Source organism: Astatotilapia calliptera, chromosome 7 (assembly GCF_964374335.1).
Source record: "Astatotilapia calliptera chromosome 7, fAstCal68.1, whole genome shotgun sequence".
In the NCBI taxonomy this organism is placed as follows: Eukaryota; Metazoa; Chordata; class Actinopteri; order Cichliformes; family Cichlidae; genus Astatotilapia; species Astatotilapia calliptera.
Window position 1 is genome coordinate 20,942,368 of NC_137428.1, and position 14,603 is coordinate 20,956,970.

Consider the following 14,603-nt stretch of genomic DNA (forward strand, 5'->3'; position numbering starts at 1 on the left):
TAACTGCACCATGCCTGGTTATTGTTCCACACTTCATACATGGTGCATCTATGCTCAATAATTTGTTTTCTGTTAATTTCTCATTATCACAATTTTCCCACCTATTGCAAAAGACTTCCTGGACGCTTTATTAGGTTAACCATGCTAATACTGGGTTGAATCCTCATTTGCCTTCAGAACTTCCTTAATTCTAAATGTCAGATTTAACAAGATGCTTAAAATATTCAACAGACATCTGCACATCCACGACTGGACTCGATTGGACTGTGATCGGGGGTCTAGAGGCCATTTTAGTAGAGTGAACTCACATTCATGTTTAATAAACTAATGTAAGATGATCTGTACTTTGTGACATGGTATCATGTGCTCGTGGAAGTATTCATCAGGGGATAGGTACACTGTGGTCATAAAAGGATGGACATGGTCTGCAACAATACAGTACTCAGATTATAGTGTTTAAATGACATTGACTAAGGGGCCCAAAGTGTGCGAAGAAAACATCTTTGACACCAGCAGCCGGAACCCTTCATAGGTATGCAGAAGGGCATCTCTTAATGCACAACACGTTGAAGCAGATCCGCTATAGCAGCAAGAGACCACATCAGGTGCAACCCCTATCAACTAAGAAAATGAAACAGGTGTGACAAATCCATGCTTTTGTTGTTCACACCAAATTCTGACCCTACCATCCAAATGTTGCAGCACAACTTGAGACTCATCAGATTTTCTCCTTTCCAGACCATTCTTTGTAAACTCTAGATATAGTTGTGCAAAATGTATTGACACAAAATGTAGTTGTTGTGGGCCTCGGATCAATTTCATGGCCATCCATAAATTGGATATTTATTTGACTAGTTTCAATACAGAGACTAGAATGGCAGCTGACCAGATGACTTTGTTAACTAGAGCAAAACTGGAAAACAAGCAAAACATTGTGTAAAAACAAACCAAAACAAATTGTATTAATTTTTATATTTTGGTATAAAAAGTGAAAGATTCAATTCTTTCGGAGGCAAGAAAGAGCAGATTTACCTCTCTGGGTTTTAAAAAAATGTAAAAACCGAGAAGAAAAAAACCTCATATTTGCCATCAACTTCTGAAAACAACTGTGAATAGTTACAGAAACCCCCCCATCTCTGGGCAGGTCATGCAGGATGAAATAAAGGTGAAGAAGGAAACTGTTCTCTGGTCCAACAAATTAAAAGCACTTTCAAAAATGATGGACACCATGAGGGGGAACATCCAGCTCATTACCAGAACACTCTTTATAAACATGGGATGGTGGTTGCTTCCTGAGCAGGTAAAGTGATTACAAGTGGGGTAATTATGACCCCATTATTTTTTAAATAGCAATAATTTCTCTTTATTTGTTTATCATACTGTTTCTTTCCTTTATGGTGTTCAATATATTTTGAAAAAATATATCAGCAGGATTGTACATCCCGTCACCGGTACTGGTACTTATAAAGCACTTCTCTGCTGCAACTGAGTAGAAAAGCATTCCATTCAAAGAACAAGTCTCATTCACCCAATCATACACGCATTCACACAAGTGGTTTTATTTTCCATATTCAGACTCTGATGAATGCAGGTTCATCTCCAGGTGCAGCATCTTGCCCAAGGATACCTCGATACGCAGACTGGAGGAGTACTCAAGGCTCAAAACTACAACTCAAAGAACTGTACGGATCCTCTGGTGCCAGACATCACAGGCCACCATGACAGGTCTCATATCCATCCTCCTATGGCTGAGAGCTGCTTTGAATCCAACATGAATGAGGCCTCCACAATCAGGCAGGTGGTTTAAATGTTGTGCAGGAGTTCTCTATGATGTTGTTTGATTGTATTAATGAAATTAAAAACAAAAAAATAAACTCTTACAATCTGCACTGTACTCTCTTTGGTAGTATGAGCACCACCGAGTTATTAAATCAGCAGAGCAGCTTTCCTAAAATGTTCAGCGTGCAGTCATTCGTGTACAGGTTCCTCGCCAAACTTGAATTTTGATTGCGTGATAGTGAAATGAAATGAAAGGTCCCCACCCTTCCTGTCAATCATCCTCCCACGGAACAATAGCACTGCTTGAGGGATGGCTTCACAGGGATAAACAAGACTCTAATCCTGCTCCTCTCTCTCCACCCTGCTACTCTGCTCTTGGCAGTATGAGCTGCACACGGGCCAACCCGTACTTTACTAATATGATTAAGCAGCAGTGGGTGGAAGCCACATATGTGTGGTGATAAACTGAAGACGCCCCACTCCAAAATGATTTTTGACACGAGCGCGTCTCCAACTGTTGCCAAAGAATCCCCGCAGTGTCAGAGTTATTCGAAAAACATCCAGAAAGTCCCGCATGATTTAAAAATAGAGAGAAAACAGGCCATCTGCCTCTTAGTATAGTGAAGCAGGAAGGATTAAATCCAGATTATGGACGAGGCAAAACGTGTGTGCGTTTAAGTGTGTGCATGAGTGTGTGTGTGTGTTGTGTATGTTTCTGTTGCTTGTTGCCAGTGTGTCCTTGGGTCCATAGACAAGCAGCAGGTTAGCTAGAGAGCTACCACTGGATTTGACAGCTATAGGAAGCTGAAGCGAAGGGGAGCAGGATCATATTCATCAGCTCAAAATTCCTCGTAGCCGTAAAGGGTAAAGAGTCCCAGAACTGAAGATGGCTTTCTTGATCAAGAGCATGATTGGGAACCCCCTGTCAGGAATGGGTCTTGGCGGTGGAGGTGACAAAGAAGAGGAGGCCACCCCCTCAGATCCTGCCAAAGCCGCAGGGATGACACGCGAGGAGTATGAAGAGTACCAAAAACAGTTGGTGGAGGAAAAGTAAGTAGCAACATGGAGGGTACCCCCTGTTTTTTTCTTAACGGCTGTCACGGGCCCACCAAAAACAGTATGGCTGCTGACTGTGCAATCTGACCTTGACGAGCTGTGTTCTGTTTCATCTCATTCATTTCTTTCACAGTTTTCCCTTTTTAATCTTAATATATGACTTTAATCTTCACACGTTAGCCTCACTAAATCTTAATGCCAATGTGGATATTATTTCTTTTGAATTTACAATAAGCAAGGTGTGTTTCTGAGCAGTGGATCTGTCATTGAAGGTCACAGAAATCATACCACCACAGTAAAAATGCTGTAACATTTAATCTTTTTTTTTTTTAAATTCATATTGTTCTACAATATAATCCGTCAGGGCTATATGTCATAATGGACCCAGCTCAGTGATCTTCTATAATCTGTCATCTGATTCTGCATCGAGAACAGTTATTGCTGACATTTTGAGTGACTTATTCAAATTTTGAATTTAAACAAATAATCAAGCAAAACCTACCGCGTGAAGAGCATTTTCTCACTTTTTTTCTTTTCACTTTCTTACTTGTCTTTAAAAATAAAGTAACATTAATAATTTTGCTACATTAAATATTGAAATAATGGCATAATGTGAGTTTACAAATAATTAAATTCAATTAGTTTTTTTTTTTTTAAATGCACAGATTCTGCAGCATGAAGCAGATCCATGCAGCCTGTATTATATAACAAGTTTAATCCTGCCTCTCTACTCCCATGTTTGGGTACTTAAATCCGTTTAATTTTGAAAGGCATCAGAAAATGTCTACATCTGTATTAACTGCACAATCCTACCATTGATCAAATTCTCCAAAATGATGATTCACACACAAACAGAATTTGTTAAAGAAAGAAAACGAAAGATAAAAAGCACCTCTTCAAAGCAAAAATAGGCCATCTGTAACTTGTACTGCTGTGAATAAAATTTCAATAAATGGGAGTTTGTTGGAAATCTTAACCTTAACCACCTTGGTTTTTTTCACTATAGTTTATATTGTGGTGTCTTGGCTGGATTTCAAACCTGCTTGACTCAGTCTAGCCCAATAATCCCATCTTTAATTGGCTGAGGGAAAGTACACAAGCTTTGTCTCAAAAATGCAGGAATATGCAGAGTCTGGCAATCACGATCATCACGTTTTTAACTTTTTTTAACTTATCACTGATAATCTGAAAATCATGATTCAAAGATCAAAGTATCATCATTCAGAAAAAAGTTTAAATGTTGTTTATAATGTTACAGTGTAATAATTTATATATTAAATATGCAAATGTTCTTGCTGAGCAGCAGTCTCAGCATGTACTTCATCTTTTAAAGTTATAAGTGTTAAACTTGGGCAGCATACATTAAGAAATATTGTATAATTTTTATTATAAGAAATATTAATTTTACACATTTTACATATTTTTTAAAAGCTGCAAAATAAGAAAAAAAATTACATGTTAAATATTAAAAAAGAACAGCTATACCACATATGTCTACTAAACGTAACTTTATTAAAGCTGCTATTACATACAGCATGAGCGTTCCAAAAACAGCTAATAGGTAAACTAGCAGTAAGTAAAATGTTATTTTTTATATATTAAACTACATACTGAGAGCCTGTAGGTGGAATGAACCATGTTAGTACATAAAACTGAAATTAACTGGAGGATGTTAAAGGCACTGAGCATTGATGAACACCAAACAATAAAAAGCAGAATAAAATACTTTAAAGATTTTTTTTCTGTAGTTATGTCAGAATTTAAAAGAAAATCTAAAAGTAAACCAGATTTCTTGCACATTCGTGGTTCGGGAAAACTTTTAATTATGACTAATGGCCAACACTGAAGGATAGTTTACTAATAACATTTTTTTGTCCCGGAAGGATGGAGAGAGATGCAGATTTCTTGCATAAGAAGGCAGAGAGGGCAACACTGAGGGTGTGCCTCAGAGATAAATACAGACTCCCAAAGGTAAGTATACCCACATTTTTTTACTTTTACTTTGGGGACTTACTCAAATTTGATACAGATTCATTATATTAATTAAGGCTGTGTCAGGTTCCATGAAATCTGAATGATTTTTATTGCTTTTTGGTGATTTACACCATTGTCTACTAATATAGCAAATTACAGCTATTGGTTTACTTGAGTTAATAGATGCACTTTCAATACAAGAGTTCACTTTTGCAAGCATTTTATAAACATATTAACATTCAATATATTTTCATAGAAGCTAGCTATAAACAGAGGTAAGTACAATTAAAATTGCAAATATAAATATATTAATATACCTAATAGACCCTGGTGGTTTTGGTTTAAAAAACATTAAAACATGCTTATACTGTATCTGCTTACAATAAATGTGTTTTAAATTGTTTAAATGTAATTTTTTAATTAGATTACAGGTATGTATGAGGGATTTTTTTAAAGATTAGGGCAGGTAATAATAATTGACAACCCTTTATTAAGCTTTATAAAGAAAATTAGATGGCTGAGCTAAGTGCCCTGTCTGTAGGTAGAAATAGCTACTTCATGGTTAGTTTAGGCTATCTTACTCTAATAGTAGTGCTTGGCAACTCCAGCCTGGACAACAGGAGGTAGAAGTCATGCCAGTAGATTAGTGGAAAAAGATTCAGCCAGTGTCCCGGAGATGTTAGCCTATGTGTTGCGCACTGCGCCTTGAGTCGGACAAAGCCAATTGCCACTGAACAGGTGTCCCAGGCTCATCAGGAAGCACCAAAGTTATTCAGAGTGATCTGGCTTTAAGAAACAGCAGCATCTACTTTAGAGTGTTCAAAGTGAGCTATTCCAGGATTTCCAAGGACTCTGAAAAGAAAAAGAAACTGTAATGGAAGGAGAAAAAAAGGTATGGTAGATTTTTTTAACACCATTTAGAGCTAAAGACCAAAAGAGGGACCTTTAATTTGATAAACATGTGATTAACTATGTGTTCTTTGGTGGAAATGGCAAAATAAGTTTCTGTTACAGGTTTTCTAACATCGTGATTGTTATTTATCTAAATGAAGAAATGAAGTGATGACCTTGGCTACCGGAGGTGTTTCTAACAATCTCTTGCAGCAGGCATGTCATTGTTTGTGTTTGTGTTTCAAACGGCAAATGGATTTCTTAGCACTGTTTCTCTTCTAAATTGAAACCACATAATTATGATAAGGATAATGGCTGAAAGAAGTACGTGCAAATGTAATTATGCTTGGAGAATGATGGCTACATCGCTCATCACTCTTAAAGGGAACAAAGGTCAAAGTGTTTTTACTGGAGATTAGCATTTGAAATAGATTTTTCAGCAACAAGAAAAAAGCAAAAACATTCTTTGAATTATGTGAAGCAGACAATATGAATAAAAACATTGGTGTGGTAAGAAATAGGAATGAGGTCTCGTGCAAGGCTATAGAGGATATCTTTAGATTCTAATAGGAAAGGATAAAGCAGGTCTGCGATAATCCCTCAGATTGAACTTTAAAGTACCTGTAGTCACAGCACAGTGCCTACTGCATGACTATTCCAGATATTAAGTGATTAGATTTTATTTGTTGAAAAAAAAAGGCTTTAAATTTAACATCTTTTCTGATGCAGTGACACATGAAGTGTGGCAGTGTGGATAATAACATCAGATGAGACTCATGCCTGCTTGATAAAAACACAGCCAGCCGGAATATCCTCGAGTGCAGTTACTTGAACGTGGATTAAGACAGATATCAGAGTCTATCTGTTTGTCTTCTGCCTTGTTTTTAACTTTGCTTGTTTACAATTTGATTTCAAACCCAGAAAAATGTGCCTAATTTGAAAATAAAGGGGTAAAAGGTAGATCTTCAAAAAGCCTGTTCAATTCTCTTTGTAAGAATTCAACATAAAATGTAGAAATGCAGTGATCATTATCCAGCTCGCTTTATAAATCAACTTTCACCTTAACGCACCGATGTTCCTGGATTCTGACCGTGCTCTCTGTTCTGATGTTGTCACTGTGCAGAGCGAGCAGGATGAGAACATGATCGAGATGGCCGGGGATGACGTGGACGTGCCCGAGGAGCTGCTCAAGATGGTGGATGAGGACGCTACAGAGGAGGAAGGCAAAGACTCCCTCCTGGGTCAAATTCAAAACTTGCAGAACATGGACATGGACCAGCTGAAGGAGAAGGCCTCGGCGACGGTCACCGAGCTGAAGACCAAAGCAGAAGAGAAGTGTTCCGTCATGTGAGCAGCCAGAGAGGGCGTGTGTGTTCACAAAGTCGGGAAGAAGAAGAAGAGAGAAGAGAGGAATGAATATCACCACTTCCTGGGGGAAAAAACACGTCTGGGATACAGTCAAAACGTAAAAATGCCTGCAAAGTATTCATTTTTCTTATAAGAACGAAAAGGCATTATCTTCACCAGGGTGTTATATCTTTACCACAACCAGTCTGCATCTATTTAAGAATATACATTAAAGGTTTCCATGTCAGCTGATTACTCGGTGGGTAATCGTTTCCAACTTTCCATAAAAACAAAATAATACTATTTGAAATCATGTGCTGAGTGCCCTATCCGCTCCCTCCCCCTCATCCCCGTTTAGACAAGAAATCTAGAAAAGTACATTTTCCTGATCCACTGCCACAGTTGATTTCTTTTCATAACTCCTTCATAAAGCTACAGGCCCTGATATATTTCGAAATTTGTAATTGTCATATAATATATTATATTTTTCTCTGTTTATCAAAAAATTTAAATGTTCAATCTCTAAAATTGTTTTGCGGTTCATTAAAATAACCAAGACTTATTAAACCAATCCTGTCTGCGTATTTCCACTTTCCTTTTGGTTTCATGGTGATTTTTCTTTTGTATATGGTGTTGAACTAATGAAATGTAGTCTTTTTTTCTGTCGGTGTTACTACAAAAGGTGATCTTTACAAGTTTTGACATTATAGTTGTAATAAAAACTGTTGTGTCTGACACATTTGCGGAGACGTTTGCAGATTTGCACAAACTGTAATTTCAAAATCATTACAATAAAAGCAATGCTCATAAACGCTTAAAACACACATGGTGGCTACACTGAGAAAGCTTCAAATAAAGACGTGTGGAATACAAGTAATGTCTTGGTTTGCATTGTTAAGCTTGAAATATCTTCTCAAATATCTGACTTTTTTATGTGTCAGTTATGTGCAGCAATTTAAATGGAAACACCTTGTTATGAATGTACTGTGTATGGTAATGTGATTTTACAATCAGATTTAGTGGCTTTTAAACTGGTGAGCCAAGCAGAAATTCTGTTGTACAGACATCAAATATTTAAGATTAAGTAACTATAATCCCATCTACTGAATCAGGACTAATACAGTAAGTAAATAAATAGGTCTTAATTTAATTGGGCATTATCCAAACAGTTTGGAACTATAAGGCAGAAAAGGATGGGGGCTGGGGGGACAGGGAGTCACAACCTTAGGAGTTTCACATGAACCCAAGATGTGGATTTGTAAAGTCTGGAGATTACGTCTAATAGGATCAGCACAGCCAAGGTTGTCAGCCTGTGCCGTCCTCCTCTCTTTCTCTCCAGATGAGAGGACAAACTCAGGTTTTGAAAAACCAACTATCCAATTCTCCTTTTACAGAACAAGGAAGTACTAGCTTGGAATATTTCCATAACACCTCCATTCAGCCAACAAAACCTTTGCAGCATAAACATGCTTGCAGACATGCTTGTAAAGTGTGAAACAAATGGAGATTTAAGAATGAAAATATTTTCATTTCTAACTATTTAAAGAGCTAGCAAAAAGTAATGGCTAAACAGTTTAAGCTAACATAGTTAGCTTAAAGCAAGCAATGCACTGTTAAAGTATACTTTTTCTTAAATTGAAAAATTTACTGTTGCTAAAAAAATAACCAGTTATAATGAAAAATTATATGATTACCCATGAGTATTGATATACATTGCTAAAGGTAAGAGTTAAAGCACTGAAATAATAATGGATAAATGCAAACAATAACACTAGTTAGCTACCGGTAATCATAATGGCTTAATACTTGAAATTGTTAGCTCCTTAAGGTGCTAAACAGAGAAACTGACTCACCAATGAGTGCAGCCAGTGCAGGTTTAACAAAATATTAACAGGAGCAGAAGTTCTGTTAGTTGCTTAAAACATTCTCCTGTATACTCGCAGCTTAATTAGAGTTACCTACCAGGGCCATAATAGTTTAGTTATGCTCACTGATGCACTGTGGCAACAGAAACCCTTTATTAATAAGTCAAGGCTTTTAATTATTCCCCAGAAGGTCACAGCATTGGTCAGGATGAGCATAATGTAAATCTTTACTTTTCTACACATCAGATGGATGGAAGTCATCACAGTAAACCTATTGTTAAACCACTTGTTACACTGGACCTGCAGTGGAGCTCTTGGGACAGTTTTAATTTAATAAAGTGCATTTAGTGTAAAGTTAAAATCAGAAAAGCATCACTAAAAGTCAAACTCAAATTCACCAAAAACACAGACAAAATAATGGTAATGTTTATTATTAATTCATTATTCAAGATATTATTACCTTGTAGAACTTATGGTTTTCCCCTTACCCACTGTTGTATTTTTCTATCTAGAATATTGATTGATTGATTGATTGATTGATTGATTGATTGAATCTTTATTTTGAACATGTTGAAAAAGTATAAAAAAAATAGAATTAAAAGAGACAAATGAACAAAGCAAACAAAAGGAAAACGAGCAACCGCAACTCCAAATAACGTCCATGTTCAAAAAGGAGCAGGAAGAAGCATAAGCTTTTCAACTAAACTATTTTTTTTATTTTATTTTATTTAACCTTTATTTAACCAGGAATGTCCCGTTGAGATCAAAGACCTCTTTTTCAAGGGAGTCCTGGCCAAGAGGCAGCACATTTCAAGACAAATACATACGAACAAACAAAGTTAAAATTACACAAAACAATTACACATTATTGAGGCAGCCTGTAGGCCTTTGAGTTTAGTTTTAAAAACATTTAAAGACAACAATTCAGTTAGTTTCCAGTCTTTCTGTAACATGTTCCATGAAAAAGGCGCAGAGTGGACAAAGGCTTTCTTACCCAGCTCTGTGCGGACAAGGGGAACAGACAACAGCAGCTGATCATTTGAGCGCAAGGAGTAAGAACCACTATTTGTCCTTGTGACCAAAGTACAAATATAAGGAGGCAGCAATCCAAGCATAGCTTTGTAAATAAAAGTGTACCAATGCCCCTGTCTTCTAATGGCCAAAGAAGGCCATTTTACTCTTAAGTACAAATCACAGTGATGGGTCAGGTATTTACAATTGGTAATAAACCTCAAGGAAGCATGATACATCGTGTCCAACATTAGAAGACATGAAGAAGAAGCGTTCATATACAGAATGTCACCATAATCTAACACAGATAAAAAGGTTGCAGTGACAAGACTTTTTTTACTGCAAAAGAAAAGCACTGTTTATTACGGAAGAAAAAACGAAGTTTAAGTCTCAGTTTCTTTACTAGTCTCTCTATATGTGGTTTAAAGGTGAAGGAGTCATCAATCCAGACACCAAGGTATTTATATTCATGAACTATCTCTATGACATTTCCTTCAAGGGTGGACACCACTGGAATAGGCTCCGGGACCTTCTTTGACTTGGAAAACAACATTAGCTTAGTCTTGTCAGCATTGAGAACTAATTTTAGCTGAATAAGTGAATGCTGGAAAGCAACAAAGGCTTTCTGTAAAGTTTCAATGGCCTGAGCAAGAGATGATCCATAACAGTAAATAACTGTGTCGTCAGCATAAAAATGCAAATTTGTGTCTGAGACATTTTGACCCAAGTCATTGATATATAAAAGGAACAGAAGGGGACCCAAAACTGAGCCCTGTGGCACCCCCTTGTGGACAGCAACAAATTTAGAACAAAGACCTTCAAGTTTAATGCACTGGGTTCTATTTTTCAGATAATTTGAGAACCACGCTAATGCATGTTCTGACAATCCAAGGCTGAGCAGTCTGCTTTTTAGGACTGCATGATCAACAGTGTCAAAAGCTTTTGAGAGGTCAATAAAGAGTGACGCACAGTACAATTTCTTATCAAGTGCCACAATAATATCATTTATCACTTTCATAGTGGCAGTGTTAGTACTGTGTTTTTTCCTGAAGCCTGACTGAAATTTGGAGACAATATCATTAGAGTACAAAAACTCTTTCAACTGGTCACAAACTAGAGATTCCAGGATTTTGGATAAAACACACAAATTTGATATTGGCCTATAATTAGTCAACACCGATGGATCACCTCCTTTCAATAAAGGCAAAACGAAAGCTGATTTCCAAACCGCTGGAATTTCTTTGGTTTTAATTGAAAAATTAAATAGAATTGAGAGTGGTTCTGCAATAAAATCAGCTGCCAACTTCAAAAAATAAGGTTCCATCAAGTCTGGACCAGGAGGTTTTCTGTGATCCAAAGCCTTTAAAGCTTTATGCACTTCATAAACACTAAAAGGTACAAAGTTAAAACGGTCTCCAGAAAACATAGAGAGTTCTGGGCAAGTATTTGTTAAAAAAGTTTCTGCAGAAGCAAACAAGGAACCCACTGATAGAAAGTGTTCATTAAAACAATTCAAAATTTCAGTTTTATCATTAATTGAGACTGAATCTTTTACAACAGATTTAGGAAAGGTTTGAGTCATTTTATTGGCGGAAAAAGACTTGATTACTTTCCAAAATTTCTGTGGATCATTTTAAATATTGTACTTTGTACCTATCCATTTGACTGTATCCCCAAGCCATGCTTAAACTTGGGAATTAATTTCCAACAAAGTAAAATCTAAATCATACACCATCTGGTTTTTCAGTATTGTTTTATTTCTTCACAGTACATAAATGGATTAATAAATGAAATGCTAAAGTACAATCCTACATGGGGTATCACATCATTTACACACATCAACAATGTGTGTTTTTCATACGGTTCTGTCCTTATCATGTAACAGTTATGTTTATTTTTAGCTTTTTCGGGCCTTTTTGCTTTTGTTTTTAATAGGAGAGTAAAGTAAGCAAGAAGGTAGAGGAGGAGAGTGAAGAGGGAAACAAGCAGGGGACACTCAAACCCAAGGTACTGTAGTGAGGATAATAGCCTTTGGTATACAGGGAGTGCAGAATTATTAGGCAAATGAGTATTTTGTCCACATCATCCTCTTCATGCATGTTGTCTTACTCCAAGCTGTATAGGCTCGAAAGCCTACTACCAATTAAGCATATTAGGTGATGTGCATCTCTGTAATGAGAAGGGGTGTGGTCTAATGACATCAACACCCTATATCAGGTGTGCATAATTATTAGGCAACGTCCTTTCCTTTGGCAAAATGGGTCAAAAGAAGGACTTGACAGGCTCAGAAAAGTCAAAAATAGTGAGATATCTTGCAGAGGGATGCAGCAGTCTCAAAATTGCAAAGCTTCTGAAGCGTGATCATCGAACAATCAAGCGTTTCATTCAAAATAGTCAACAGGGTCGCAAGAAGCGTGTGGAAAAACCAAGGCGCAAAATAACTGCCCATGAACTGAGAAAAGTCAAGCGTGCAGCTGCCAAGATGCCACTTGCCACCAGTTTGGCCATATTTCAGAGCTGCAACATCACTGGAGTGCCCAAAAGCACAAGGTGTGCAATACTCAGAGACATGGCCAAGGTAAGAAAGGCTGAAAGACGACCACCACTGAACAAGACACACAAGCTGAAACGTCAAGACTGGGCCAAGAAATATCTCAAGACTGGTTTTTCTAAGGTTTTATGGACTGATGAAATGAAAGTGAGTCTTGATGGGCCAGATGGATGGGCCCGTGGCTGGATTGGTAAAGGGCAGAGAGCTCCAGTCCGACTCAGACGCCAGCAAGGTGGAGGTGGAGTACTGGTTTGGGCTGGTATCATCAAAGATGAGCTTGTGGGGCCTTTTCGGGTTGAGGATGGAGTCAAGCTCAACTCCCAGTCCTACTGCCAGTTTCTGGAAGACACCTTCTTCAAGCAGTGGTACAGGAAGAAGTCTGCATCCTTCAAGAAAAACATGATTTCCATGCAGGACAATGCTCCATCACACGCGTCCAAGTACTCCACAGCGTGGCTGGCAAGAAAGGGTATAAAAGAAGAAAAACTAATGACATGGCCACCTTGTTCACCTGATCTGAACCCCATTGAGAACCTGTGGTCCATCATCAAATGTGAGATTTACAAGGAGGGAAAACAGTACACCTCTCTGAACAGTGTCTGGGAGGCTGTGGTTGCTGCTGCACGCAATGTTGATGGTGAACAGATCAAAACACTGACAGAATCCATGGATGGCAGGCTTTTGAGTGTCCTTGCAAAGAAAGGTGGCTATATTGGTCGCTGATTTGTTTTTGTTTTGTTTTTGAATGTCAGAAATGTATATTTGTGAATGTGGAGATGTTATATTGGTTTCACTGGTAAAAATAAATAATTGAAATGGGTATATATTTGTTTTTTGTTAAGTTGCCTAATAATTCTGCACAGTAATAGTCACCTGCACACACAGATATCCCCCTAAAATAGCTAAAACTAAAAACAAACTAAAAACTACTTCCAAAAACATTCAGCTTTGATATTAATGAGTTTTTTGGGTTCATTGAGAACATGGTTGTTGTTCAATAATAAAATTATTCCTCAAAAACACAACTTGCCTAATAATTCTGCACTCCCTGTATAGGTTGTTTCCTTAACCAGCTGAATTACAGTAGCATCAAAGTTAAGAAAAAAAATGTTGCTTTCTTATTGAGAGCTGATGAGAGCGAGGAGACTGATATCACTAACAAACAGTTCGGGCAAAGTTGGGTCAACAATATGAGACGTTAATGTTACTCAGTCTACCAGTACCTCTGTTTTTACTGACCCCTTTGTCAGTTTTATAACCAAATATAAAACCACAAAATTACCAGGTTTTGGATTTGCTTTAATTAGATGTAAGTAAATGTTTTGTACAGAAGCTGGGCTGTTTTCTCCTGTTTACAGTTTTCATGCTAAATATTTGGCTTCTGGATATTTACAATACAGATGTGAGAGGGGTATCAATCTTCCTCTCACTCCCCCTCCCTCAAGAAGTTCAAATTTCAATCTCTAATTTAGAATAATCTGAAAAGCTCAGGGTTTTGTTTTGGTTTGATTTTTGATGACATTTAGTAGATTTAGGCCTCTTTGATGAGCAACAGACCACACAGACGTGAAACAAAAAACAGAGGACGACTTTTAGCGATATGTGGGCTGCACATGTCTCTAAAAACCCCTTTTCCAAACAGCTATCACTGTTAACTGACATTTAAACTTGTGAGCCCTGCACTTCTGTCTCTTGGCTTAAGGGTTTAGTCTTTTGGACAAAAACATAATCGAAGATCATTATCTGCAAGTTGCAATCTGTCTTATATGATAGCATCGTGTGTGCAACAAAACACTGACAGCATCTTCTGTAAAAGTTTTGCTGGCAGTTGTCTTTTTTCCCCGTTTGCATCTCTCTCTGTTTTTGTGCCCCCTCGTCTCTGTGGCAAACAAAGGATAAGGTCACCTTCTTTAATTAGGAAAAGCTAAATAGTTTTAGGGGTTTTAACTCTTTTGAGTAAAATAATGTAATCCCCTTAAGCAGGATTACCACACTGCTGTCAATCTTTGTTTGCCGTTAAGTGGCTATAGCACAAATATGTTATTGTTTGGGCTTTGTTAACCTCTTTGACTCGACACTTGCAGGAAGCCGTTTTTAAAATGAACCTTGTTGACAAATCATTAAGCGCT

General features: G+C 37.4%; 1 protein-coding gene across 1 annotated transcript; it reads left to right on the forward strand.

The window, feature by feature from the left end:
- Positions 1-2,382: 2,382 nt before the first annotated feature.
- cplx4a (complexin 4a) lies at positions 2,383-7,920 on the forward strand. The gene is made up of 3 exons (XM_026173568.2): positions 2,383-2,829; positions 4,719-4,806; positions 6,824-7,920. Exons 1-3 carry the CDS (start codon positions 2,666-2,668, stop codon positions 7,049-7,051), a joined length of 480 nt encoding a protein of 159 aa, XP_026029353.1. The 5' UTR covers positions 2,383-2,665; the 3' UTR covers positions 7,052-7,920.
- Positions 7,921-14,603: the final 6,683 nt, after the last annotated feature.

What these genes read in the sequence shown, in the direction of transcription:
- cplx4a (XM_026173568.2), top strand. Translation starts at nt 2,666, where the DNA reads ATGGCTTTCTTGATCAAGAGCATGATTGGGAACCCCCTGTCAGGAATG. An exon ending in AAACAGTTGGTGGAGGAAAA is followed by an intron (nt 2,830 to 4,718) that starts GTAAGTAGCAAC and finishes TTGTCCCGGAAG; the next exon opens with GATGGAGAGAGATGCAGATT. An exon ending in ATAAATACAGACTCCCAAAG is followed by an intron (nt 4,807 to 6,823) that starts GTAAGTATACCC and finishes GTCACTGTGCAG; the next exon opens with AGCGAGCAGGATGAGAACAT.